The sequence below is a fragment of the Anticarsia gemmatalis genome, chromosome 16, assembly GCF_050436995.1.
Source record: "Anticarsia gemmatalis isolate Benzon Research Colony breed Stoneville strain chromosome 16, ilAntGemm2 primary, whole genome shotgun sequence".
NCBI lineage: Eukaryota > Metazoa > Arthropoda > Insecta > Lepidoptera > Erebidae > Anticarsia > Anticarsia gemmatalis.
In genome coordinates this window covers 10989283-11015268 of record NC_134760.1, presented here as the reverse complement: position 1 = coordinate 11015268, position 25986 = coordinate 10989283, and the positions used below count along the sequence as shown (strand labels likewise).

At 36.1% G+C, this 25986-nt stretch overlaps 3 protein-coding genes across 7 annotated transcripts; 2 read left to right on the top strand and 1 right to left on the bottom strand.

Moving 5' to 3' along the window:
- Positions 1-460: 460 nt before the first annotated feature.
- On the bottom strand, positions 461-11498 carry LOC142979628 (fatty-acid amide hydrolase 2-like). Of its 5 annotated transcripts, none has more exons than XM_076124661.1 (12): positions 11022-11498; positions 9598-9864; positions 9181-9307; positions 7782-7953; positions 7227-7351; positions 6839-6928; positions 6349-6494; positions 3182-3264; positions 2797-2983; positions 2359-2481; positions 1871-2008; positions 461-1555 (listed from the first exon to the last, which is right to left on the bottom strand). In XM_076124661.1, exons 1-12 carry the CDS (start codon positions 11058-11060, stop codon positions 1409-1411), a joined length of 1644 nt encoding a protein of 547 aa, XP_075980776.1. In that variant the 5' UTR covers positions 11061-11498; the 3' UTR covers positions 461-1408. The 5 variants fall into 5 exon arrangements, with proteins under 5 accessions (XP_075980776.1, XP_075980780.1, XP_075980779.1 ...); XM_076124665.1 differs by lacking the exon at positions 11022-11498 and adding an exon at positions 10796-10816; XM_076124664.1 differs by lacking the exon at positions 11022-11498 and adding an exon at positions 10728-10781.
- Positions 3339-6005, top strand: LOC142979464 (uncharacterized). The gene is made up of 5 exons (XM_076124373.1): positions 3339-4019; positions 4251-4450; positions 4734-4913; positions 5256-5397; positions 5805-6005. The coding sequence occupies exons 2-5, from the start codon at positions 4253-4255 to the stop codon at positions 5987-5989; spliced, it is 705 nt and encodes a 234-aa protein (XP_075980488.1). The 5' UTR covers positions 3339-4019; positions 4251-4252; the 3' UTR covers positions 5990-6005.
- Positions 11499-14304: 2806 nt separating the features above from the next.
- On the top strand, positions 14305-25506 carry LOC142979630 (fatty-acid amide hydrolase 2-like). Its single transcript, XM_076124666.1, has 12 exons — positions 14305-14455; positions 19544-19795; positions 20155-20281; positions 20410-20581; positions 20929-21053; positions 21259-21348; positions 21749-21897; positions 22465-22547; positions 22873-23059; positions 23696-23818; positions 24513-24650; positions 25001-25506. The coding sequence occupies exons 2-12, from the start codon at positions 19562-19564 to the stop codon at positions 25145-25147; spliced, it is 1575 nt and encodes a 524-aa protein (XP_075980781.1). The 5' UTR covers positions 14305-14455; positions 19544-19561; the 3' UTR covers positions 25148-25506.
- Positions 25507-25986: the final 480 nt, after the last annotated feature.

The following is a 25986-nucleotide window of genomic DNA, read 5'->3' as shown; positions in this document are numbered from 1 at the left end:
CGTGCTCACGGGCCCCGCCCGCCCCGCGCCGCCCCCGCCCCGCCCCGCCCCGCGCCCCGCCCGCCCCGCCTGCTGCGCCCTGCTGGCGCGCCTGCTGGGCCGCGCCTAGCTCCCCCCGCCCGCCCGCGGCCGGGACCACAGGGACGCATCGCGACACTGTGTTTTCATTGTCAGAGATTTACAATCAAATAAAGATTTCGTCTCACTATTCCTGCTTTTCATTTATGCTGCGACGACTCGACCCAATCATTCAGATACACGAGGTACTAAAAATTCAAAGCCATCACCACCCTCCTTTGACAAAAACGTACATACCCGCAGACCAACGACGTACACGAGCACGTGTACGCTCGTAACGCTAGACAAATATCTATAATTTAGTATGAGACAATTTTTTTCAACTATCCAGAATATATTACCACAAATAAACCCGACAATCACAAATAACTAAAAACTCATATCGAAAAAGATACATTTATTCAACTTACAGTTTCACTATAGCCTCCACCTTAGCGTATATAATATTAAATAAATTACTGAATAATTGTAATACATCAGTCTTATAAATATTTATAACGAGAGCGTCCACTAAATACGTAATATTAAAGATTATAAATAAATAATAAAGGCCACATAATAATATAATGGTTTCATAACACCGTGACTATATTTCTCCTATGGCAATAATAAAATGAAGATTACATCAAGTATTGCCATATTTGCTTCTACTCATTCGAAACATTTTGTAAAAATATTGTGAGCTAAAAATCATAAATAAATACTCAAAGATTATAATTGTCTTAAATCTATTTAAATCACAGATAGTAAAAACTATCATAACCTAGTTACGAATATTTTAATTTGAGAAACATTTTTATCAAAAAATACGATTTTGATTCACCAACACCGTTTATAACTTCATTAAAATACAATGGGAATTCGAATGCTTTTGACTTCATAATTTATACAGGACTGGAAAGACGTAGACAATGAGTGCGAGTGACGAAATAACAGGACATCGTCCCAAATTACTGAAACCCGCACTAATATTTTCATATCTAATAAATAGATAATCAATAGGGTAGTTGACTGGGTGAACAGGAAAATGATTAATAGTCACAAAACTTACATCCAAAATTCTCAACAGTGTATTTTTTTATTGTTAATGTTGAAATTAGAATGATTATAGACTGCAATTATATAAGGCACTCATATGATCCTAACGAAAATACGACATAGTGACGTCACTATGTCGTATATCTATAGCCAAATGTCTTTTTTGTCTGTCTATTTCATAAAGAGTAGCTGATTTGACTGGTAGTCTACTACCTGTTATTGTGTATCATACATAAAGTATTATATTTTCTACAGTTTCTAAGTAAATGCTATAAAACTCACAGTGTTCCCACTACTGTGGTATATTACAAGGCGCCTGTACTCCACCGAGCGACTTGCCGAGGTGTTCAGCGACGGCGAGGCACAGCGCGTCACAGTGCGGCGCCGCTACTACTTGTATACCCAGCGGGAGACCGTCTGATGTCAGCCCTATAGGCACCTGAGAACAAAGGATTTAGTATTCAAATTGATTCGACTTTTTCCTGAATGCTTTGTTGGAATAGAGAAGTGTTACAAAACATTTTAAGTTCTTTTGACTTTGGTTTATCTATTATATTTGGCGTCTAACACGACCTACTTTTTACGAATAAATCTTTACTTTTTTTACTAATCATTAATTTATTCCTCATACTGTAATGTTTAACGAGACATCAAACTGTAGACCTCAGACATAATGTTATTGTCAATTAGTTCGCACACAGGAAAGTAATTTTTAGTTTGTAAAACATTTATTTACGATTATTTTGATTGTTACCTGAGCAGCTGGGAACTTGAGCACATTGAATATCCCCCAGTAAGCAAAGTTGAAGGGTCTGAGAAGTGGCGAGTAGTGATAGGGCGCCGGTGCAGGAGCACTCGGGAATAGCAGCACGCCATCATCACCCAGAAGATTCTAGAAAATAAAGTGTACAGTTAAAGACAAATAATGGAGATTGCATACTTAATCATTTAAAGAAGCCTAAATCAACTATTGGAGTTAACAAAACAAAAATTGAAGTTATCTTGACATCAATGACAGAACAGAACTGTAGTTTTGTAATTTTGTTACATATATTTGATACTATAACAGCTGATCAAAGGTCGTTGACACGCATGTATATACGTTCTCCAAACAGTGCCTGCCCAAAAGCCAATGACAAAGGCTTGATTTTATGTATTCTTTAAAGCACATTATGTTACAATTTAGAGAATTATACATGTAACCTTTTCTTATTACTAAAGCTACACAACTTGATTACTCACAATCAGCTCCTCTCTCAGTTCCTTAGTGGTTTGTTCAGCCCACTCTTTGTTGACAGGCGGAAGTATTTGATCGTCTGCTAGCTTCAAGATAGCAGCTAGAGTAAAGTCCGACATGCCCAGCAACTAGAGCATCAAAAGAATTATTATATGTAAACAGTCCATTTGTATCTGAAATATATTTTGTACGAAATGCTTTTGATGTTACATAATTATTCTGTAGTTATAACAACAATGACATATTTGTCTATATTTTTGTTACTGTTAATCTTCATAACTGTAGAAAAGAACTTGCCGCGATTTTCAAAACACACTTTAGATCTTTTTTTTTCGCAATTTTGTTAACTTTGACTTCAAGTTGCACAACTAATACAATCCTCGTATCTTCGTTTTTTTTTTAGTTTTATATTACAGAATATCTGATTATAAACATGAATATACCTTCTTAGGCAGTTCTACAATAAACTTGGCCTCGCCGGAGTTATTGGTCAACATTTTGCCGAACACCTCGGTCTCCCTGGTCATCCAGTAGCGCCACAGAGCGAACATGTAGTTGAAGCCGTTGTGGTAGAACGGCTTCGGAGCTAGGTCGCTAGATGGCGCCTGCTCCGTAAGGAGAGTTACCGCCCTGAAATCATGCACAAATTCATTAATTACACTATAAATACGTAATTTTCACTTGAATATAGAAAAGATAGTTAAAATTATGATGACAGTTGTCAAAAGTTCCCGCCAGAATGCGGAGAGACCAAACCGTAGTTGTATAAGCTATGAATAAATTTGTTAAATGTACATAACACGTTTATAAACGAGAATCTATACATACTTAGTCATGGTATCTCTCAAGTCCTTGCAGATAGGACTCACGCGAAGGTCCCGTGCCGTCTCCACGTAGAAGTAACGAAGTTTCTGTAATATAAAGAGAATAAAATTCCCGATTTAGGAAATAATTAAAAAATCAAACGTTACATTTAGTTCCAAGTATTTCTTACTATTTATCTATTCATTCAGAAACTTCGTTCGAACGAATTCGTTTGACATAAGATCCTCCATAATTCACGAAAATACGAAACGTAAAATCGATTTTGGCACATGTTTGTTCGTAACATCAATGTCAAGCGGACAAAACTAACAAACCTATCGTTAGATTTGCGTAAATTACTGTAAAAAAATGTCATTTTTGGTGGTCGTTAGTTTGTTTGCATTGAGTAAATGATACGGTACTCTGCAAATAAGTTGCTTGGAAATTACTGAAAATAGATAATAACATGTTCTTTATAGAGTCGCCTTAAATTGCATTGAAAAATAAATATATTGTAAAATAGTTATAAAGAACACTGCAAAAAACCTAATCAGAATCATTCACCTCTCCCGTTCATGAAAATTGTCTTTGACAAACAAAATAAATATTGATTCCCTGACCGAAGTAGAACCATGGTAGTGAAAGATCCGAAACTTCGTTTCATGTTCGTTCGATAACGAACGAACGAACGAAATATATCGTGAACTGTCAATTGGTGCAAAACATTATTGTTCAAGCGAAATATTTATTGTAATATTTGAGTTGAAAAAGTAAATGTATTATAAAACAATAATAATATAAGTGCGAATGACACCAGTGACACCTACCTATAATAGTTATTGCTAACGAACAAAATTAAAGAGTATGGTACTTTGTAATTAATGCGAACGAACTTACGACAGCCAAAAATATCCGTATTTACTACATATACATACATAATATGTGACGGATGACAACAAATGACGCGCGGAAATCAAAATTTATTATAACAACTTTTCCCTGAAACCCTATGCTGTTAAAAACTTAATAAGCCAGTACTTTTTTCTACTTTACAAGAGGTATTTTTTATTGTTTTATTTTCACTTTACTATAGTCATGGCTCCTTACACGGGCACGGTGTCTCCAGACCAAATAGAGATGCTTCTTAACTTTCTACAAGACCACAAAGAGCTCGCTCGCGGTCAGTTGAGGAGCTGCGAGGGCAAAGTAAAGGCTCGGAGACTGTGGCAAGAACTGTGCACTAACCTTAACTCAATGGGAGGGTGCACAAAAACTGTGAAGCAGTGGCAAAAGGTACCTATTTTAGCACATCTAAGTAAATAAAAGACATCATTAAAATGTATGTAAAAATTTAGGTGAATAACTTTTGAACATCTAAACTGAATTGGGTACTTAATTTTTTTTTATATGTTGTTTTGTAATTGTAGGACAAGGTTTATAAGGGACCTATGGGGTCAAAATTTCCACAGAAATGGAATCAATGGAATAAGATTGTACCATACTCCGATAAAGTCAGGCCGGTCTGCAAGTATTTAATAATGTGCTTAAATGATTTTAAATTCTTGTGATTTGCCAGGTTTGGTTTGACAAAAAGCACATTGCCAAGAAAGCTGCTGCCAATTCTCGCAGATCTTCAGCTGGGGGTGGTCCATCATCCGCTCCTTCTCTCAGCCAATGGGAAGAGAGGGTAATATCCATCATAGAAGATGGGTTCGGTCTGGGTCAAGCATCGGCTAGTGTATCAACATTTTATGATGTAAGCATTTACTCCTGCTCGTATAATATATAATTATATAATCAAATTAATATATACTAGTTGTCAACATACATAATAAGCATGCTGGTCTTGAGATTTTGAGTTCAATGCTGCTAGATGCAAGTGCTGTTAGTCTTCTCTAATTTATACATATAAGGTTCTTCTATTAAATTAGTCTGAAGTTGTGTAACCAGTCTAATTTAGGAATCAGATGGTATTATTATATATTTGCATATACATGAGGATATAATAGATGCGATGTTATATGTATACCTGTATTTTTTTATATCTTCTCATATTTTGTTTTAATTTCAGCATAATTATACTTAGTTATATTTTCAGACAGCCGATTCAAATCCACCGAGCTCCAGTCAAGCAAGCCTACCACAGGCTCCTAAACTGGAACACATTGATTTCTCTGAACCTAGCAGTCCATCCAGCATAGATCAACCCATTGAGAGTCCGCGATTGACTACTTCCAGCCGTGAGTAATATTTTCTTGCTAAAACGCACAATATAGCCCAATTACTTAGAAGAGAGCTTTGTATGCAAGGTTTGTGGCTGGCAAAGGAATTTAAAATTCATAATTTAGAATAACCGTGGCCTCCATGCTTATGCAGCTAAATTGCTAAATTATTTTGGAAATACTATTAATTGTAATCTAGATTAACTGCGAACTTAAATAAATAAAATAAATGTCAATAAAGATTGTAGGATAATAAATGACTGTCTACCTAAGTAATACCTACTACGTATCTTGACTATATTGATCACATTTCTTATGTATTATATTCAATTTATTTATTCAAAGTTACAATTATTCTTACGGGATTGTACCGTTACAATAGTACAGTTAATAATTTTTTATATTAATTATAAATTTTATTCCAGGCTCACAATCTACACGTCCCAGAACAAGGCGACTAGCTCCCCCTGGCTCTACAATAAGAAGACTACTCGCTATAGAAGAGGGCCGGGTAGCGACTGAAAGACAAATACATAACGAACTGACAGGCATTAGAGTTGCCTTGGTAGACCTGTGCGGCTTGTTCCGTGACTATTTGAATAGAAATTAAATCTGTATTTTAACTATAATATTATTATGTACTATTATAAATACCTGTTTCTTTTTTGTTATTTTTCTTAAAAGACAACCCCTGCACTAAGAATAACTCTTGTATCGCGGAGACTTTTACAAACATACAAACAAAGAACACAAAGTATAACCAGACGCGAAACAATTAATTGAAGATAGCACAAATATTTGTTCCGTGTGGGCATCGAACCCAACGCACTTTACAACGCTTTTTTACATACCTAGATAAATAAATTTTAAATGAAAAAAAAAAATTAACATGGTACTACCGAGTATCGAAAGGTTGGCATTTAGAGTCTGATGATAGATTTAGTAACAGTAGTATTTAAGTGCACTAACCTTAACATCAACGGCTCTATCCAGGTTCAAGCCAGCTGCCTTATCCCCGGCGACGATCTTAGTGAGAGGTGCGAGGTCACTGCAGTGGCGAGACACGAAGCCGATGGACGCCATTGTTGGTTCTAGGCCCGAGCGGAGAGTCGAACCTGGGAACAAGGCAATAAACTGTTGAATATGTGATCTCAAACGCGACAAAATACATATCTTACATGCATAACTTCACGTCTGTTATGAACTCATGACCGGAGATGTAGACAGAGGTGTATGAAAAACGCCTATATTTAGATAAATATTACTGTGACTAAATATGACTGTTTATAATAATATTTCTAGAGAAATTCAATAAACTCATAGTAATTTGGTAATGGATGATTCAAACCGAATCGTGATTTGTAGTCGCAGCTACTTCTGTTATTAGGTAAAGGTAAATAATATATTACATAACTTGTGTTTTTTTTTTTTTTTTAATTATGAAAGCTGAACTTCTTACCTTTGATGCTAGTATGTCCAGCAGTAGGATTGAGTGCGTATAGTCCACAGTAGAAAGCTGGCATGCGAGTAGAACCACCAATATCAGAACCTAGAAACAAAAACACATCATTATTTATTTTAATATAAAACAAATCTCTTGTATAGTAGAAATAATCACAGAATGGAATTAAAGTTTGCCACGTTTGTTAATAAACAGTGGTAGGCAAAAAAATTATAAAACTTTATATGATGTAAAGTCTAAACCCAACCCGCACTTGGCCAGCATGGTGGACTCAAGGCCTAACCCCTTCCTCATTACGGGAGGAGACCACTGCCCAGCAGTGGGACATTAATGGATTAAATTTATTTATTATTTAATATGATGTATAAATAACAGTGCGACTTACATATAGATATAGGCACAGCTATGGAGGCGTGTAGCGCGGCCTCCCCGCCGCTGGAGCCGCCCGTGCTGCGGCCCGTGTGGTGCGGGTTGCGGGTCTGACCGAACACCATGTTGCGGGTCTCCATCCTGACCAAAATATAGACACGAACAGTGTTATCTTTGTAAAATTACTGCATATAATGTATGATTATACTATCAACCTTTTATAGACATCATTATGTTTAGCATCAGCATAGAAAGATAGTATCCATTTTGTAGATACGATTGGAACATTAATAAAATACTTTATCTGGCTATAATTTTAATATGTAGAAGTGTTAAATACAGCTCCTATCCTTTGCTAAAATGAATCATGTATTTTTTTGATTGATATTTTGCATATACACCCATTTTATTAGACAAATACCAGTGCTCATTTAATCACTATTTCATTAAAGTAATTTTTATTTTCCAAACCTATACCTGCTATCCAATTGTTAGGCAAAGTTCTCCCCCAAACTCAAAGACATTACTCTCTGTAAAAATCGTAATTATATACAATATACATATATCTTACCACTTATTAATCTCAGGTACATTAGTAACAACGATAGGTATGCCTCCCGCGGCCCGCATCAGACGAACACACTCCGCATCGTCCGCGGCGCGCATGTGACGTCGCGACAAGATGCCCAGCGTGTGGGTCAGTCCTGACACTGCGTGGGACTCCTTAGCTGTGAATGGAACACCTGAAACACGCGAAAAATATAAGTTCAATGTTTTAATGCCCTTATTGATGTTAATAATTGAAGATTTTGTTATAAAAGTGTAAACACCTATGTGTTTAGCTAACATATTTTAACTTAATTAATAATACATTTGGTTTGAATGACCTTTTAGGAGGCTATAAAGTAGGACGAATTATAAAACCTACAAAAATTGTGCCTTTCTTCAAGATATAGTATATTTAGTCATTGTGCCTACGAGAATGATAGACAGACAGTATAAAATAGGCATTTATTATAAACGCACAATTTAGTTATTCATAACTAACATGTCCCACAGCTGAGCGGTTTTCCAACAATACTGAATTCATTATTCATTCTGATCGCAGAACATGCAGAACTATTTGATAACTTAATATTCGTTTCTATTAATTAATTAATTGATGAATGAAAATACGTAAGAAATATTCATGAAAACCATTACTAATCAGCTTTTAATCAAATTTCAGACACTAACTTATTTCACTACAGTCATAAACTACAAGTTAATAATCTAAATAACAACACAATTAACGGCAACAGTACATAATTACATACATTCACATTCCTGCACTTTTCTAATTACTCATTATATTAACGTTATATAATTGTACTTTCTATCACACAGGCTGTTTGACAACGAGGCCAGCGTCACTTTCAAATGAAAATATTTGTTTAAAATATGCTTTTATTGAAATTTTTGTGTTTTAATTACTTTTGTGTAAGTAATGTTACTTATTAAGACCCTGTGATTAGATTTCTAGAATTAAATTAAATAGTTTAGTTTCTCAAATTTAGACCTAATCTAATTTGGGTTTTAACAATAAAAGTAGTAGTGTTATTATGCCTAATTATATAGCAAATATAATGAGTATTACAATATGAAGAAAATAATGTTTAAATAGCTTTCACTTTCACATATTCTGAATTTTAAAACACTTATTCAGTAGTGTAGAATATAAATTACTAGAGGCCGCCCGCGAGTTCGTCCGCGTGGAAACTCTTCCCGTGTAAATCCCGATCCCTCGGGAACTCCGCAATAAAAAGTAGCCTATGTGTTATTCTGGGTCTGCAGTTACCTATCTATATACCAAATTTTTACGGAATCGCTTCAGTAGTATTTGCGCGAAAGAGTAACAAACATTCTCACAAACTTTCGCATTTATAATATTAGTAGGATTAGTAGGATGAGATAATTGTAATGATATTTACCTAAGAAAGGTTTATCTTTGAAGTATTCATCAGGTAGACCTTTTTCAATCATGCTATCCACTTCCTTGGCATCTTTCAGTGCTGCTTCAAATCTCTCATCAGTCACTGCATTTATTAATGGATTTACCTGTAATAGAAAAATTATGTTTTATAGCAACAGTTGTGAGCAGTGCAAGAATTTTAAATATTTAAAATGCTTAGATTGCTGCAAGGCACAACTATGACTGGGAACTTTGTACAAATCAAAAGTAGATTCTAAATATCTTTTGTTTATAGAAACTTTCCCAAAGTGGAATAGATCTTATAGAAACTACGGGAATTCATATCGCACAATAAAGTAATCAGAATAACAATAAAAGACAAGATCTAAAGTAGGTAGTATCAATAGATTTGACAATCATCACATCATCAACTTACCGCTTGTATCCTCTCAATGCATGTTCTAACCAACTCTTCAGACTTCAGCTGCTTCGTTCTAATCTTTTCAGCCAATGACACGGCACTCTCCAACAAAATACTGTGACGTTTGTCTAACTCCGGTAGTTTCTTCCTCTCTCCTTCGAAGATGAGTCCAAAGACAAAGTCTATGAACATGTCCAGGTAGATCCGGAAGATGAAGAACGCTCGCTTCAACATGGTGCAGACGATTCCGTAGAATATCTTACTTGGTTTATTGTTATGATGCTGGAAAGTTACAAATAAGGTTTTTTTTTACACAGTGAACATGTTTAAGCCTTGTATAGTGATATTATAACGCGCAATGATAGCCAAATGGTATAAGTCACAGTACAGCGCACATCCCATGTATGTGGTCTACAGTTTGAACCCAAGGTAACACACCAATCAAAGTTATGTTTGTACTAGAAATTATTATCACTAGCTCCAATGGTAAAGGAAAACATGATGAAACCTTGCATGCCTAAAAATAGTTTAACGTAACTTACCCATCAGTATTGGGTAAATAATACTAAAAGAAATACTATAGATGTAGACAGAAATAATAGGGTTTTGCTTGCATTTGTAAAAAAAAAAATCAGTATCCATACTCATACACTGAATAAAAGTCATTGTGGGTATGTCTTAATAATTTTATTCTCACCTATTTAAAAAATAAACGAAAATGTAATACAGAATATTAATGGGTATAAAACAATTGACACTGCAAATAACTTTAACAGTACTTTATCCCAATAAATTTATCATGAAAATCCATGCAAAAAAGTACCTTTTATCTACTCAGATAGGAATATGTTTTTATTTCACTTCACAATAAAAACTATAAGCTCCAGAGTCCACTAATACCAATACTATGTTTTTAATTAATTCACTTTGCATAACATACCTCAAAAACTACGATAAAAAAGGTTGTTTTAAATAATAGACTACTTGTTAAAGTCACAGAAGCACATTAATAATTAATTAAAAATGATAATTTTCACAATACACCATTGTACAGTCACTGAGATATCAATACTGACAACTACTTACCTCTATAAACAGTAAGTAGGTAGGTACATAACATGATAACATTTAATTAGGTACTTTACCTGTATTACCAGTATATTGAGCAGTAAATGAATAAAGTATGAAGGTGACTTGCAATGTCAATACATACCTAACAAAATTCACTAAGTTTGCATAGTTGAAATCTTTGCATAGAAACTGGTTATTGGCTGTATGGACAAAGATCATTGCCTTCCAAGGAAGCACACTAAGGGCAAAAAAAATGTTGTTTTTTTTTTCATAAAAAAACACGCACTACTTCGTGGTTTGTTTTGTTTTTTTTTAAATATAGAAGTGTTTATTAAAAATAAAATAGAATGTAAATAGTTAATGCATACCTCAAAATTTTCCTTCTGGTCAGTATTCGTCTTGCTCATCGCTCGTATAATTTACTTATATAATCATAGCTAACAATGCATATCAAGTATGTAAATAAGCCGCGTCTATTTTCTGCTTTATGAAAGTTGATGAATAAGCAAACTTCAGTTACAGTTTCATATTTCACTCCCAACAGAATACAGAGTGCAGAGTAATGTGAAAGGAGACCGGTGGAAGTGTGTAATAATAAGCAATAACTTTCTAACTCTCAAACTTTATTGGATAATGCGGTTGAACGTTTCTGCCACTTGTACGGTCGTTTTAATCGTATTACTAGTAGAGACCAGTGAATACTAGATTTAGTGTGAATTACAAATATGAGTTGTAGTCACACAATATGATATATTTAATTTGTTATTATAGTGTTTTAAAAGTATAGTATAAAGTTCAACAAAGTTCAAGGTCGAAGAAGTTTATTATTTTTTCATGAATGACACTGACATATTTTGATAGCTAAGACATAGACATTAATTGCGCGTTTACAAAGTAAGTTGTTGTTTTTAAGAATCAGCAAAATTAATTAACGAAAATAATGATGATTGTTTTTATAGGTGATAAAAATATCTGCATTTTGAAAATCCAAATTTAGTTAGTTACTACATTAATTTTAATATAGGTAAAAAGTCACAAAGTTTTGCTCTGGAGTTTCTGGATCTAGATTGTTTTTTGTCGCCGTAGTAAAAGATAACTGAGAAAAAAAATATACTTGGCTACGCGATTAATCAAAATGGGATTATACTTTCGGAGAAACTTGTAAAAAATGCTCAAATATGCCAACTGTATGATAACTGGGGAAAAAATTACGATCCTGATAAGTATACAACGTTAATATAATGATACATGTTATTATAAATTGATGACAATTTGAGAAATCTGTTGGTTAACATTTTAGAAATGATTGTCCAACATAACACTAGTCGCTGGCTAGCGGCTACTTGCAATGCTTTCTTAGCGGTCATTTACCTGTTACATTCTACTTTCTAAATCTTATGCATCAAAACCCCGCGAATGGAATAATGAATGCCACGAATTTAAAAAATGCGCTCCAATTTATATTCAGATGGACGCACCGCCTAAGTCTGGTAAAATTATATTGTAGGAAGCAGAGACCGTAATACCACACTAATCTAGTTTTCTTTTCAGTGCCAGTGCATCCGCTGCATAACTCACTCAGTAGATAGTTGCACCGGCAGCAATTATAATCGTAGCAGGAAATCATATGATAAATCTACTACACTTTAATTACTAAGCAAATTAATCCTCAGCGACTGTTGTATCTTTTAGATAGCGTCACTTACCTGTGCAACTAAAATCACCCACGAAGTAAATACCTTTTGTGCTGAAGCGCTTTGCAAAAGGCTAGACAAACTACTGTACCTACCTATAACAATATGCATGTCTATAGGGACAAAGGGTCATTGCGCCAAGAGGGTACTCTTACTTACTTACTTAATCGTGGGATGATACTATCGCATATCGTGCAGCCTTGCGAAAGGCGAGTGCATAGGCACTTACTAGGTATAGGTGCCTACTAACAACTGGAACTCAAATTTGACTGTGGTAGAAAGCAAATAAAACTTACATCCAGTGCAGAGGACACTTTATTGTTGACAGATCTACCAATCAGGCTATCGAAGCGTAAAAACCCTCCCGGGATCTAGTTCTTGCCAACTAATATTTGACTTCAAATTCCTTCACGACAAAGATGTGCGTTCGGTGACACTGGCAGCCGACTGCAAGACAGTTGAAAGAAAAGCTAGGTTGATGATTATAATTTTTGCAAAACGCCATCACAGTTTTAACTTTGAAAATTTAGATTTTTCACCAAACAGATGATCATGCTAGAGGCGCTGATAGATTGTTGCTGTTAAGACTTTGTACCCGTTTAATAATTATTATGTGATGTTACCAACATTCTACACTTTGTTGTAAGGCGTTTAACGACATAAGGAGTTTCGCAATCATTCATTGTTTACCTTGGTTTATTTTATTACGAAGGTCAGCTTGAGATCATAGCCGGCTTGCTCAAAACAGCAAGTCAATATTTAAAAATAAATGAACGAAAAATGTGGTCGGGAGTTATTACATACATTATAATAATGACAAAAGTATCGACTATCGATATGTCATAAGGTACGGGAGAATGTAGGGTAATTTCTATCAAGACTTTTAACAATTTCTGAATATTTTCTTTGACTTGATATCCTGACCTTGATATCTTGACCAAAGATTCCACCAGATTTTTTGTGATCGGGATCGCAGCCGGATGCATGGTGGATAGAACATAGAACCCACATTTAGAACATCTTTACTTTTTTTTTATTCAGCTATTCAGGTGGTCATTCGTCCCTATAAAAATGTGTAGGTAAGTAGGCACTTTCACAACCAATCAACCATCTATGCCTATGATAAGTCCAAAATATAATTAGGTAGGTACCTATGTATAATTTAAAACAGACATCATTTTATGCGACCAAAAGGGCTTAACTGTAGTATGATTGCATAATCTCGCTCGCCATACTATTGCGTTGTTGTCGCTTCATGCAGGTCAAGGGCCTTTCCTTTTAAGATATGAACTTCAAAACTTAACATTTAAAGTGCCATTCTTAAACTTAAATGTGTTGAGCGAAAGAATTCACATAACGAAAAAAAACATTTGCATTTTTATGTGTTTTTCATTCATAAACACCGTAAGTGAAAAATTATGCTTATTACTGAATACAAAAAAGATAGTGAACTAACTGACTACTAACTAGTTAGGAAGACGAGTTTAAAAATGAAGTTCATCCTGCTGCCACAAACATGATTAAAGATCTATACGAAAATACTAGCGGAATAGGGTCTGCGGATAACTGGCTTAGCCATAGAGCCACCGTTGCACTGAGGAGACTGTAAAAAGACCTATCTCCTGCATGCAGTAAGCTATTTTGTTGCCTAAATATTTTGACAATAGGTTCCAACTTAGGACTTGGAAAATTTTATTGTGTCTTAGCTACCCATGACCCTTTGCTTAGGTGAAGGATCTCTAACGTTCGGGAAAACAGGTCTCTACATCTCTACTTATTAACATAGTTTTATAGCTATATTAGCTATCTAGATTAAAGTATAGGAAACCAGTATGTTAATGACTTTGATATTTACTTACCGGCCGGCGAATGACGTAGCCAAACACTAAATAAATCGGAAATCAGGAGCTATGTCAGCTAACTTAATGTAACAGACCGACAAAATTATGATAATGTTTAAGGCATCGACGACGGTCTCAGTGCGTTCCGAAGCCCGCGGCTGTATGCACGTGTGATATCGGTCTGTGATACGGACTATTAAAAAAGTTTGTGATTTTTTTATTGGAGTTTTTATTATCTGTCTTCGTTTGCGCGGGATTTTTGCTGACGTGAGTATTTTTTTCTAATTTATGGAATAAATACTATTGGAAGTTTCTGGTTTGTTTTGTTTTGTAATAAAAACAATTCATTTGTTTTGACCTATTGATCCTACTAATTAGCGTACCGACAGGTAAATTGATAATTTTTATTGTGGAATGTAAACGTATGACTACAGTCATGAATAATTTGAATGCCGATTGCAATCGCAGCAGTGTTTCTCAATCTGCCTAATCGGCTATTGTTTTTTTTTGTAATGCGATTATAGGATTTATTAACACACGATTAAGTGTAATGGTTTATCAATATCACTACAAAATTAAATTATTGTAAGGATTTTAAGCTACTGTTACTCCGGACTAGTTTATTTAGTTTTTCCGCATTGCCGTCAGATTTCTCTGTCTCGGCGAGTAGGTACCTACTTATCTGTGTGCGTTTCACGAATTTTCAGCAGCAATTTGTCATAAATGTACCTACCTATTTGCAGCTACGCTACGTAGTAAATCCCTAGTTATAGAAGGGCTCTCCCTTAACTTGAATGCCTTGAAATCTAAAACAAAGACATAACATTAGTGTAGGTATGGTTTAATTATTCCTGGCTTTAAGTTCTTCCTTCTTCATACATATTTAACCGCAGCGATGCCATTTTGAAATACCTACTTAGTACTTATCTATCTATATTCAGGATTACGTGTCCTATTAAAATTATTATTGAGTATTATTTTGTGGTTATTACTCAGATGTTTGTTAAAATGTATTATTAACCTTCCATCACTGACAAGCCTCGTAGCTTTTCTGTAACTTAAAAATAAAGCACCAATTTAGTGTTCAAGGTGACCAAGGTAAACGACTTTTTAGTAAGCAAGTTGTTTTGTGTGAAAAGTAAATAAATATTACAAAAGAAGATCTATAGCAGAGAATAAACTTTTAAGATTTGCGCACAAAAGACCAGCTAAAATCGATATTTTTTACTTAGTGCCGTGTTTTTTTTATTGAATTACTAGAACTTATAAAAAAACAAACTCATAATAAGAACCTGTCTTCAGAGTTAAAAACCTTTATACCTACAAAGTTGCTAAACTTGAAGTAAAAAAATCTGTATTAAAAAGTTACAGAGGCACACGTAAAAAGAATAAGCAATTAACATTTTGGGTGTAAGAAACCCTAAAAAACGTTAAGACTGCCGAAGCATGACAATAACAGCAATTATAAAACCAAATTAGATCTAATTAAGATTAATACAAACATGCGAGAAATGTGCCCGGTGTAGTGGCTTACAATCTCAATTTTATGAAATCATCAGGCATGTACAAGTTTTAGCATTTAGGTGAAATTGGATAAAATTTGTTTCTGTGTGGAAATCGTATCCATGACAAAATAAGCCAAAATTATTGTAGTGACGAAAATTTCACTGCGAAGTCATGCAAAAGGTGGTAAATTTAACAGTTTTATAAACCACAGAGTTTAATACCTAAGTAGGCTCTAACTTCCCTGTGGTTTTTAACAGCAACGATAATCGTCATATCGGTTTTGCGATGTTAGAATGAGGGACACTCCTCCCTACCTTAATGCAAGCAAAAATGTTTTTAAAGTACCTAGGTATCTATCGAAAACCTAAGATGTAACAGCTATGGTTTATATGTCTATTATAAGCTGTATGCTAGGTAATTTAGCACTGTTACATATTTACCGACTCCAAAAAAACTAATTGCCATGTCCAAAATGACCGCGTTTACACTTACCAAGTCGCCAGTTTTTGTTTCATGAAAAAAAAACTAGCCAATTTGAATTTAGAACGTGGCGAAGCATACATTAGAAATGACCACGATTTCACAAAAAAAGTAAAAATTGATATAAAAACTCTTTGCTTTCCTAAAATGAGACTTTCGCGTGTTACCAAAAAGATCTTTTGGGTGTAGACACAGGCCATTAAAAATAGATAACTGAATTTATTTCGTTACGCACGTCGGCTTCCGTGGCCGGGGTGGCTGCACTTTAATTAGATATCTCAGACTTTTTAGATGCCTATTGCATAGATGAACAACAGCTGTTTTTGGAAATGTTAGATGTCGAGTGGTAGTCCGTTCTTATACAAAACGCTCTTCGTTACATAAAGCTGAATTGCTGTGCTTTTGCCATCCCTTACAGGGTATTGACAATTGGTGACCCTATGTTTTCTTAGATTTTGATCTAGGCTGGCGTTTACGAGATTTTTGTAGCAAGTTTTCTTTGAATTTTCTTGTATTTCCTAGGGTCATTCAGACATAGGTAATCCTGATTACTGGGTCCGAGTTGCTAACAGATACAAAACACAACTAAATCAGAAAATCCTTCTAAGGCGACTTTATATTCCCATTTCCCCTTAAACCAGACGTTGGGCCTCTCCGACCGAATCAGGTCAGTTTTTCAAGAGAGCGTGGTTGAATTTGATAATTAGTGACTTGCTTCTGAATACAACTTTATTTTCTAGTTTTGATCACAGTAGGTTCATAATAGTACTTGTAACCTTTTGCGTAACATAGACCAAGTAGAGGCACATACGGAAACCTAGACGCGTTGTTACATAAATTACTCGTCAACCTAGCTCTGATGCATATTTAATGTCAGTCAAGTCATCGACCGACTGATCTACCAACCAGTTGACTAATATTACGACATGTAATCAAAATATTCTATAAATAACTATACCTGTATCTATGCTTAGATAGTTTCAAGATCAAATTATAAATCAACATTTTTGGCTAAAGTTTTTAATGATTGAATGAATGAATTGAACCCATTAATGTCCCACTGCTGGGCAAGGGTCTCCTACAGTAATGGGGTAGGGAATAGGCCATGATTCCACCACGCTGGCCTATTGCGGGTAAAACGGGTTTTTATGATTGGATTTTCAAAACGATTGGGGCTCTTTCTGTTTTGTAGCTTTTAAAGGGTTATTTTAAGAAACTAATGAACTCGCAGGATTAGATAGCTAACATCTTGAGCGACAAATTTTGTATATGACTTAATTAATATCCCTGTAGGCAAGTATAGGCATGCCTTCTAGTAGATATGAAAACGGTCTATCAAAAGATGTAGATTTTAGATCCTCCTTGAAAACTATTCCCGGAAATTAAAGAGCTTGGAAGGTCCGTTTTCTTTATTAACAAGCAAAAAATCTATAGAGGGAGAGCTCTTTTCAATAGCATACTACAAATAATGTGTGAAACCGTATTAGTCATACAAAATCGATGTTATGACATGATTGTAAGAACAAGTCAATGAACTATTGACATAAATATCTTTTTATTCAATATTGCTATAAACATGCGTTATGCAATGAGAACTTTCCAAATGAGCTCAATTACCTAAGTCGGACAGTGAACTGCCTACCCGTTATGAACACCTTGCGTAAAGTTACGCACCGTGGAACACACGGGTAATGGAAAATAAAAAGATTGGCTTTTGGTGAATGTTCGTACCTTTTACGAGAGGAGATTGACCCTAGTTTCATACCCTAGCAATTACGTATTTTAATTATTAAAAATCGTACTTAAATTAAGTACCTAAGTACTCTCTAATGCTGAGACTTTTGTACAGTGATAGCAGCGACAAAACCACATTCCCTGCTACGCTAGGGACGTCGTTAAATAAAAAGTAGGTACTTATTAATGAGCAGTGATAGCCGAAGTGGTTTAAGTTGGCACCTCCCACGCAAGTGGTCGCAGGTTCGAATCCGAGGCAACACACCTATGACTTTTCGAAGTTATGTGTGTATTAGAAATAATTATCACTTGCTCTAACGGTGAAGGAAAACATCGTGAGGAAACCTTGCATGCCTAAAATTTGTTTAATACATTTATTGAGGGCATGCAAAGTCCCCAACCCGCACTTGGCCAGCGTGGTGGACTCAAGGCCTAACCCCTCCCCCTCGTTCGGGAGGAGACCCTTGCCCTGCAGTGGGACAGATATGGGTTATTAAAAAAAAAAAAAAAAAAACTTATTAATTTAAAAAAAAAACCACTAATAATTATAACTCACAAAGACTAACTAAACGCATTTTCAAGAAATTGGTACCCAGAGAGATCCTGGCTTAGTAACACATAGGTTGTTACTTTTACTTTGGGAAACCTTTTCAAGTGGGCGTAGCTGCGATTCGCAGCTAATAATAAGTAATAGTTACAACATAACGAAGCAATTTTCGTGTATGTTTTTTTTCTTTACGTTTCCAACATTAGCATTGCATAATAGCAATAATAGTTGCATGTGTTACCGCGTGGGGCGCCACGTGAGCTCTATTCGAGTAGAACAAAGTCCAAGCATGATGTCAATACAAGCATAAGCAACGAATAATTACTCCAATAATGTAATGATATAATGTCCTCCTAGCCGATATATGGCCACGGCGGTCAGTTTCATTGAAACTGGCCATCTGTGCAGGACTTTGTTTATAGTGTCCAAGTGTGTGCACAATACACAGGTACACTCTCTATTCCATCACTCTCATAGTCTGGTGGGACGGATAACCGACACGACCAGTGGGAGGTCAGGCGCAGGACCGACGGCTTTACGTGCTCTCCGAGGCACGGAGGTCTTCGACCTCAACTTCCCAACTCCGGGCAATTTCTAAGAAATTCTTGACAGAAAATCTCAGAAAAGACTTTTTGGCCCGACCCAGGATTCGAACCCGAGACCTCTCACACCGCAGTCGCATATACTACCGACCGCGCCACAGAGGCACTCCAATACATGCTAATTTAATAAACAGTGCTCATAATGCTTTAGCATACAAAAAAAAAGTGTTCAATTACACATAAGTGTATATAAAAACTGTCCAGAGACCTAATCAAAGACATCGGTAGACTATTTAAATCACCGGTTAATTTAAGTATTAAAAGTAATATTATAAGCATTGCTTTGGTATTACGAATAGTTACTACTCCGCAATTGCTAACCTAAAAGCTGGCACCCGCCCCTTTCTGAATCCAGGAGTAAACCCGAGTTCTTTATGAAGATCCAAGAATATTGGCATCTATTACAGTCTTTTCAATATCCTAAACAATACTGATTTAAAAAGCAAAACGCTAAATATAAAAAATTTAATTATTTTTTCTTTACAGAAAACCAACGGCTAAGAAATGAAAATGGGGAAGACATGGAGAGCAATTATTTTATACACGCGTTTGATCTTCGACCTGGCTATAGACTTCTTCTTCTCTCTGTACTGGGACAAGAGGAAGAAGCCCATCCCGGCGCTGGACAAGAAGCACCACATGCTGACCTGCAGCGCCGTGACCCTCGCTGAGAAGATCAGGAAGAAGGAACTCAAGTCTGAGGATCTGGTTAAAGCTGTTATTGAGAGGATTAAAGAGGTAAATGGGAATATAGGAGGAATATTTGTATGTTTGGCAGAAAGGTATCTTAAATGTTGAAAATAAAGGAAACATACTTTTACTTTCCTAATGCAGTTAGCATTCATAAAAAATCAAGAAACGGACAAATCATGTTATCAGTTGCCTTTTTTTTTTCGAGCCCGTTATATGATATTTGTCTTAACATTAGATATAACTTTTTTATTTAACTTTCATTAGCTGCTTAATTCATTTTGTTGCACAAAGGCTTTTTAAGACAATTATGCACTACGTGGCACGCCACAAACTATGAATCTAAGAACTACATATTTGTGTGTGTACTATTAATGTATAACTTTAAAGTCTGAATATTTTTCTAGGTAAACCCGGTGATAAATGCCATCGCTCGGGACAGATATGAAGCTGCAATCACAGAGGCTAAAGAAGTTGACACACTCATCGCTAATGGACTCTCGGAAGAAGAGGCTGCCAAGAAACCGTTCTTGGGTAAGCAAAAATCTTTTCTATTTTAATCAATCAACAAGCATGTACCTACACAAGGGGAAATGGAGTCTATCAGTCTACCTTGCTTTCTGGAGCGTAAAGAATTTTCCATAAAACACCTTATTTCACAGGTGTTCCATTCACGACTAAGGAGAGTCAAGCGGTTAAAGACATGCCACTTACAATGGGTCAGTGGTGCCGCCGTCGTGAAATAGCTACCGAGGACAGCGAGGCTGTGGTCAGGCTGAAGAACGCCGGAGCCATCCCTGTAGCTGCTACCAACTTGCCTGAACTACTAGTCTGGTAAGACTATAAGCTACAGGCCATCGTCCTGTCGAGTGACGTACCTATAGATAATGTCGCACCAATAAGTGGCGAATTCGGTGACAGCGGGCCACCGATATCAAAAGACATGAGGAACTTCAATTAGATTTTAATTTTATACTTAATTCTACTATAAAAAATGCAGTACACGACTGTTTCCATTGTCTGTAACTGACCTTTGTTAGAATTGGTATGGGACAGAATAATGTGCCTGTTTAAGCTGCATATAGGTACGTATGAGTAATGAAAAATAGTTACGAAATCGACTATAAATTAGACTCACCAAAGATTCTTTTTAACGTTACTGTGTTTGTTCATCCTTCTAGGCAAGAGACTCGTAACCCGGTGTATGGTATGACACGCAACCCGCACCACACAGGCCGGTCGCCCGGTGGCTCCAGCGGCGCTGAGGCTTCGCTGACAGCTTCTTGTGCTACTGTTATATCTCTATGTAAGTACACTGATACTTTCAATTTCGTTGCCTTATGCCTAGTTTCTGAGGTACATTTAGCTTATATATGAGCTTAAACGCTATTGAATAGATAAACTGCCGCTAAATGTACCTCAGAAAGTGGGGTTTAGTCTATCAACTATATATTGGTTTCGTATTATTTATTTTAAGAATGTTTAAATTAAAATGGTGTAATAAATTTCAGGTTCTGATCTTGGCGGGTCTACTCGTATGCCAGCGTTCTACTGCGGCAGTTTTGGACACCACCCTACACCGGGAACTACTGACCTCAAAGGTAAGTCACTGTTAATAACTGTAGAATAACTTTAATTCCATATTTCCAAATGCTTTGCATAAAACTTGTATTAATTAAAGGTTATTCGAAATGGATAATGGATGTTTTAATATCAAGTTTTTTAAATAAGAATGGGAAGAGCCTTGTGAAACCTAAATGTTACGTTATTGTAATAAAATCTTGCATGCCTAAAATTAGTTGAATACATTTTCTTGAGTGCATGCAAAGTCCCCAACCTGCACTAAGCTAGCGTGGTTGCCTAACCCCTACCTCGTTCGGGAGGAGACCCTTGCCCAGGAGTGGGACAGTAACGGGTTAAAAAAATGACAGTCAGTCAAAGAGATGAAAAATTGGGGCCTTATTTTCACTGAGTATTTAAATGAATCCTCTTTTTCTACAGGAGTGTTCTTCCGCAAGGGTGGTGATGAGGACACGATGTTCAGTTTAGGTTTCATTTCAAAGCACGTGGAGGACTTAGCTCCTCTGACCAAGGTCGTGGCTGGAGACAAGGCGCCTCAGCTCAAGTTGGACAGGGATGTCAATATTAAGGTAAAAACTACATTAATCATGGAGCATGCATACACTCATAGGTGGCTGTTTTGTTATTAGGAGAAGCCAATGGCTATGAGCAGTGGCGTAACTACAGGGTGGCAAGTCGGCAAAATGCCACGGGCCCCCAGCCGGAAGGGGCCCCCGATCATAGGAGAATCCCAACTCCCAATTTTTTAATTATCATACATTTCAACTTTTTTATATTGGGGGGAGGAGGCCCATCCGATGAATTTGCCACGGGCCTCGAACGATATAGTTACGCCACTGGCTATGAGGGTCATTATAAACGTTTTAGGTCTTGTTTATTTAATTAAATACATGCATAATACATACATACATACAATGACATAAAACATACATACATAATACATTTGTAACTACATACATAATAACACAGAGACCAAAGAACACCACTTGGTACGACCCTTACAAACTTCCCTTGCGACATTCACATCCATACATCTTGTCATATAGAACCGTCGGTTACGAATACTATGCACCCGAAGGTCCCGAAGCAAGATGTCTTGAGGTAGAATTGTTAAAGTGAAATGTTTTATGTTTTAGGACATCAAATTTTACTACATGGAGTCGAGCAGAGACCTGATGCTGAGCAGCGTAAATGCTGATCTTAGAGGAGCTATGAAGAGGTAACATTTAATTTAATCGTATAGGTTTTCACAACTACTCTCTCCTGGCTCTTCCACATCTATAAGAGCAAATTGAAATTGGAAATCCTTAACTACCTACTAAATTATCATGTAACATGCGATGTGTGTGTATTATACTAAGAATTCATCAGTACAGTTTAGCAATACATCTTAAGCTTGAACTTACTCTGTTTATTAAATTTGTAATTTTGATAAACAGTTTTATCACATTTGCCTCCAAAACCACCTGTTCCTAATAGAGTAAAATATATTTTACGCGAAACTTTAGCTTCATAATCTTACTCTCCTTTTCTTTGTCTTTTAGAGTGATAACCCACATAAGTCAAGAAGCAACGTCGACGTCAACGGCGCCGCAGAAGTACTACCACCAAGGTTTCGACCACATGTACAGTCTGTGGAAGTACTGGATGACAAAGGAGCCCGAAGACCTGGCCAGTCTGTTCACTAACGGCAAGGGGAAGGCTAATGGGCTTATTGAATTGGCTAAGAAGGTATGAATTAACGATAAGAAATAATTAAATTGTATATATATCTAATCATAATAGGCTGGACAGTGGACAATACAAAAATGCAAGAAACTTGCAAGTGAACATTTATTCTTACTTATTGTAATTGTAAGGTTTGGGCAAATGTAAAAACTACTTGAGTACGTATACGCTGCGTGCGTATACGTTTACGTAGTTTATTAAACCGAGTCAAGATATTTTCAGATTAATGCTAGAACACAAAAACTGCCTTACTTAATTATTTATTGACCAGACACAGACACAAGCAGAAGTCGTGGTTAGAAGAAAGCCATCCATGAGTCATGAGATTAAGCCTTAAGTTACTAATACCTATTGACTGCCTCCGTGGCGCAGTGGTTTAAGTCGCCACGCCGATACCACTGCAATGGGAGGTCGTGGGTTCGATTCCCACATGGAGCAATTATTTGTGCGATCCACAAATAATTGTTTCGGGTCTGGTCGTGCTTTGTATCCGTTGTTTGTATGTATGTTTGTAAAAGTCCCCGCGACACAAGAGCAATTCTTAGTGCGGGAGTTGTCTGTTTTAAAATAAAAAAAATAAAGAAATCATAGAAATCTTTTATACACATTGCATACTTTAACGTGATTTTTATTTTACAGGTGGTGGGTATGAGCCACTACTGTTTCTTCAGCGTGGTGAGGCTGATCGAGGAGCAGTTCTTGCCGAAGGTCGACGCTGAATGGGCTGAGAAACTCACTAAGGAAATGAAGGATGATCTGATTGTAAGTCACCCTGTTTCATTTATAAATCATTATTTTATTAGCAAAGAAGTTGAAAATAAATCAATCTATACTATATCGAACTAACGTCATTGTAAATGTATGGATTTTCAGAGAATTTTAGGAATCAAAGTACTTAGATCAAAATTATTATATTTATTTCGCCAGTAGTATTCGCAGTATTCGATGGATTTAGTAAAAGTATACCTACCTTTTGCTAATAATAATAATAATAAATGTAACTCATTACTGTCCCACTGTTGGGCACGGGTCTCCTTCCGTAAATAGGGGAGGGGTTAGGCCTTGAGTCCACCACGCTGGCCAAGTGCGGGTTGGGGACTTTGCATGCCCTCAATAAATGTATTAAACAAATTTTTAGGCATGCAAGGTTTTCCTCACGATGTTTTCCTTCACCGTTGGAGCATGTGATAATTATTTCTAATACACACATAACTTCGAAAAGTCATTGGTGTGTTGCCTCGGGTTCGAACCTGCGACCACTTGCGTGGGAGGTGTCAACTTATACCACTATCACTGCCCTTTTTACCTTTTGCTAAATCCATCGAAATGAAATAATTCTGTCTAATAACAAATGGTGATACTAAACAACTACAAATACCTCCCTACTTGAAAAAGGTTGCCAGTTCGCAATGTTGAGGAGCATCTATTTACCTTCCCAATTTTTATTAATTTTCAGAGTAAACTAGGTGACAACGGTGTTCTGCTGATGCCTAGCGCGCCGCACCCCACACCCTACCACTTCTCGTGTCTGCTCAGACCTTACAACTTCGCTTACTGGGCCATTGTTAATGCACTCAAGTGTCCCGCTACTCAGGTAACAAAAATAACGCCATTTACCATGATTTGGCTTGAAATTTCGTCACAAAATGCCTTAATCAACTGCAGAAAAAAAGTTTTTATGCGACATTGAAATAAAAGTTGAAAAACAAGTTGGATACAAAATGGAGAATCCCCGTATTTTAAGTCAAAAACATGTTTAATATTAGTACTTAATTGGCAGTATAAAATGAAAAGTACGAGATAATCAATATTTAGACCTACCTTGTTCTTTTACTAGCACTAAGTGTCGAGACAAAGAGACAAATATAACTTTGGAGCTTAAGTTTTGTGTGACAATCTTTACTGTAAGGGTTAAAATTAAGCAATTGTTTTACCTTTTCCCAGATCCCTCTCGGAGTGAACGCACAAGGTCTTCCCCTCGGCATCCAGGTCGTAGCAGCTCCCTACAACGACGCCCTCTGCCTGGCCGTCGCCAAATACATGGAGAAGGAGTTCCGCGGCGTCACACGAGCTTGCCAACTTAAAGATTAAAGGCAATTAACAGCTTATAAATAGGTCTCGGATTACCTACTAGGAAGATAATGACAGCGAATTCAAGTCAAAATTTTTCCAGTCGACACTTATTCAGTAGTAACGAAACCGGGTTTATTTTTAATTAATAAATTATGACAAGGATTAATAAAAGCCAACGACTTTAAACCATTTTCAATTTTAGAACAATAATTTAAATCGTTTTTTATCTTTGGTTTGCTCAATTTTTTTAAAAGTATTCTGAAATGTTTTAAAATTGTTGGTTTCTTATTGATCGTTTATTTTTTGCTATCAGTGCGTTTTGTGTTGTATTAAGTATGCTTGTGTGAAGGTTATTATTAAATTTATTATTTTTTATACATCATTGTTTTATTTCTAGTCGTCCTGACTCCTGAAGTTAATTAAAAGGGCATAAACCAAAATAATTATCATGAATTCGATTCCCAATAAGGATAAACTGACTTCAGACTAGTTTAGACAGTTTTTTCTATTAAACAAACCGCATTATTGCTTTCCTGGACCTGTAAGAAGTTAGCTTTTATAAGTTTAATCAAATTATGTAATGTAAAAATTAATAATCGTTATATGTGCCTAAGTCTTTACGTTACGATATAATGCAGCATGATATCTACTCAGTGTTCATATTTGTAAACGTTATCTATTCGAGTATCCATCAATATTAACGTAGCGAGATAAAAGGTTGTTGCTGTAATGTCGTAGATAGGTGTAAAATACATGACTGAGCATTTATTTGCAGACGCACATCGATAGTTCCTATCATTCATTCGTTTACTTATCACGGGTCACTGATCTGAATAAAAAATATAAAGGGTGGGTAA

What these genes read in the sequence shown, in the direction of transcription:
- LOC142979464 (XM_076124373.1), top strand. Translation starts at nt 4,253, where the DNA reads ATGGCTCCTTACACGGGCACGGTGTCTCCAGACCAAATAGAGATGCTT. An exon ending in GTGTATCAACATTTTATGAT is followed by an intron (nt 4,914 to 5,255) that starts GTAAGCATTTAC and finishes TTATATTTTCAG; the next exon opens with ACAGCCGATTCAAATCCACC. An exon ending in GCGATTGACTACTTCCAGCC is followed by an intron (nt 5,398 to 5,804) that starts GTGAGTAATATT and finishes ATTTTATTCCAG; the next exon opens with GCTCACAATCTACACGTCCC.
- LOC142979628 (XM_076124661.1), bottom strand. Translation starts at nt 11,060, where the DNA reads ATGAGCAAGACGAATACTGACCAGAAGGAAAATTTTGAG. An exon ending in CAAAGATAAACCTTTCTTAG is followed by an intron (nt 7,954 to 9,180) that starts GTAAATATCATT and finishes CGCGTGTTTCAG; the next exon opens with GTGTTCCATTCACAGCTAAG. An exon ending in AACTGAGAGAGGAGCTGATT is followed by an intron (nt 2,009 to 2,358) that starts GTGAGTAATCAA and finishes TTTATTTTCTAG; the next exon opens with AATCTTCTGGGTGATGATGG.
- LOC142979630 (XM_076124666.1), top strand. Translation starts at nt 19,562, where the DNA reads ATGAAAATGGGGAAGACATGGAGAGCAATTATTTTATACACGCGTTTG. An exon ending in GGGAACTACTGACCTCAAAG is followed by an intron (nt 21,349 to 21,748) that starts GTAAGTCACTGT and finishes CTTTTTCTACAG; the next exon opens with GAGTGTTCTTCCGCAAGGGT. An exon ending in CTTAGAGGAGCTATGAAGAG is followed by an intron (nt 22,548 to 22,872) that starts GTAACATTTAAT and finishes TTTGTCTTTTAG; the next exon opens with AGTGATAACCCACATAAGTC.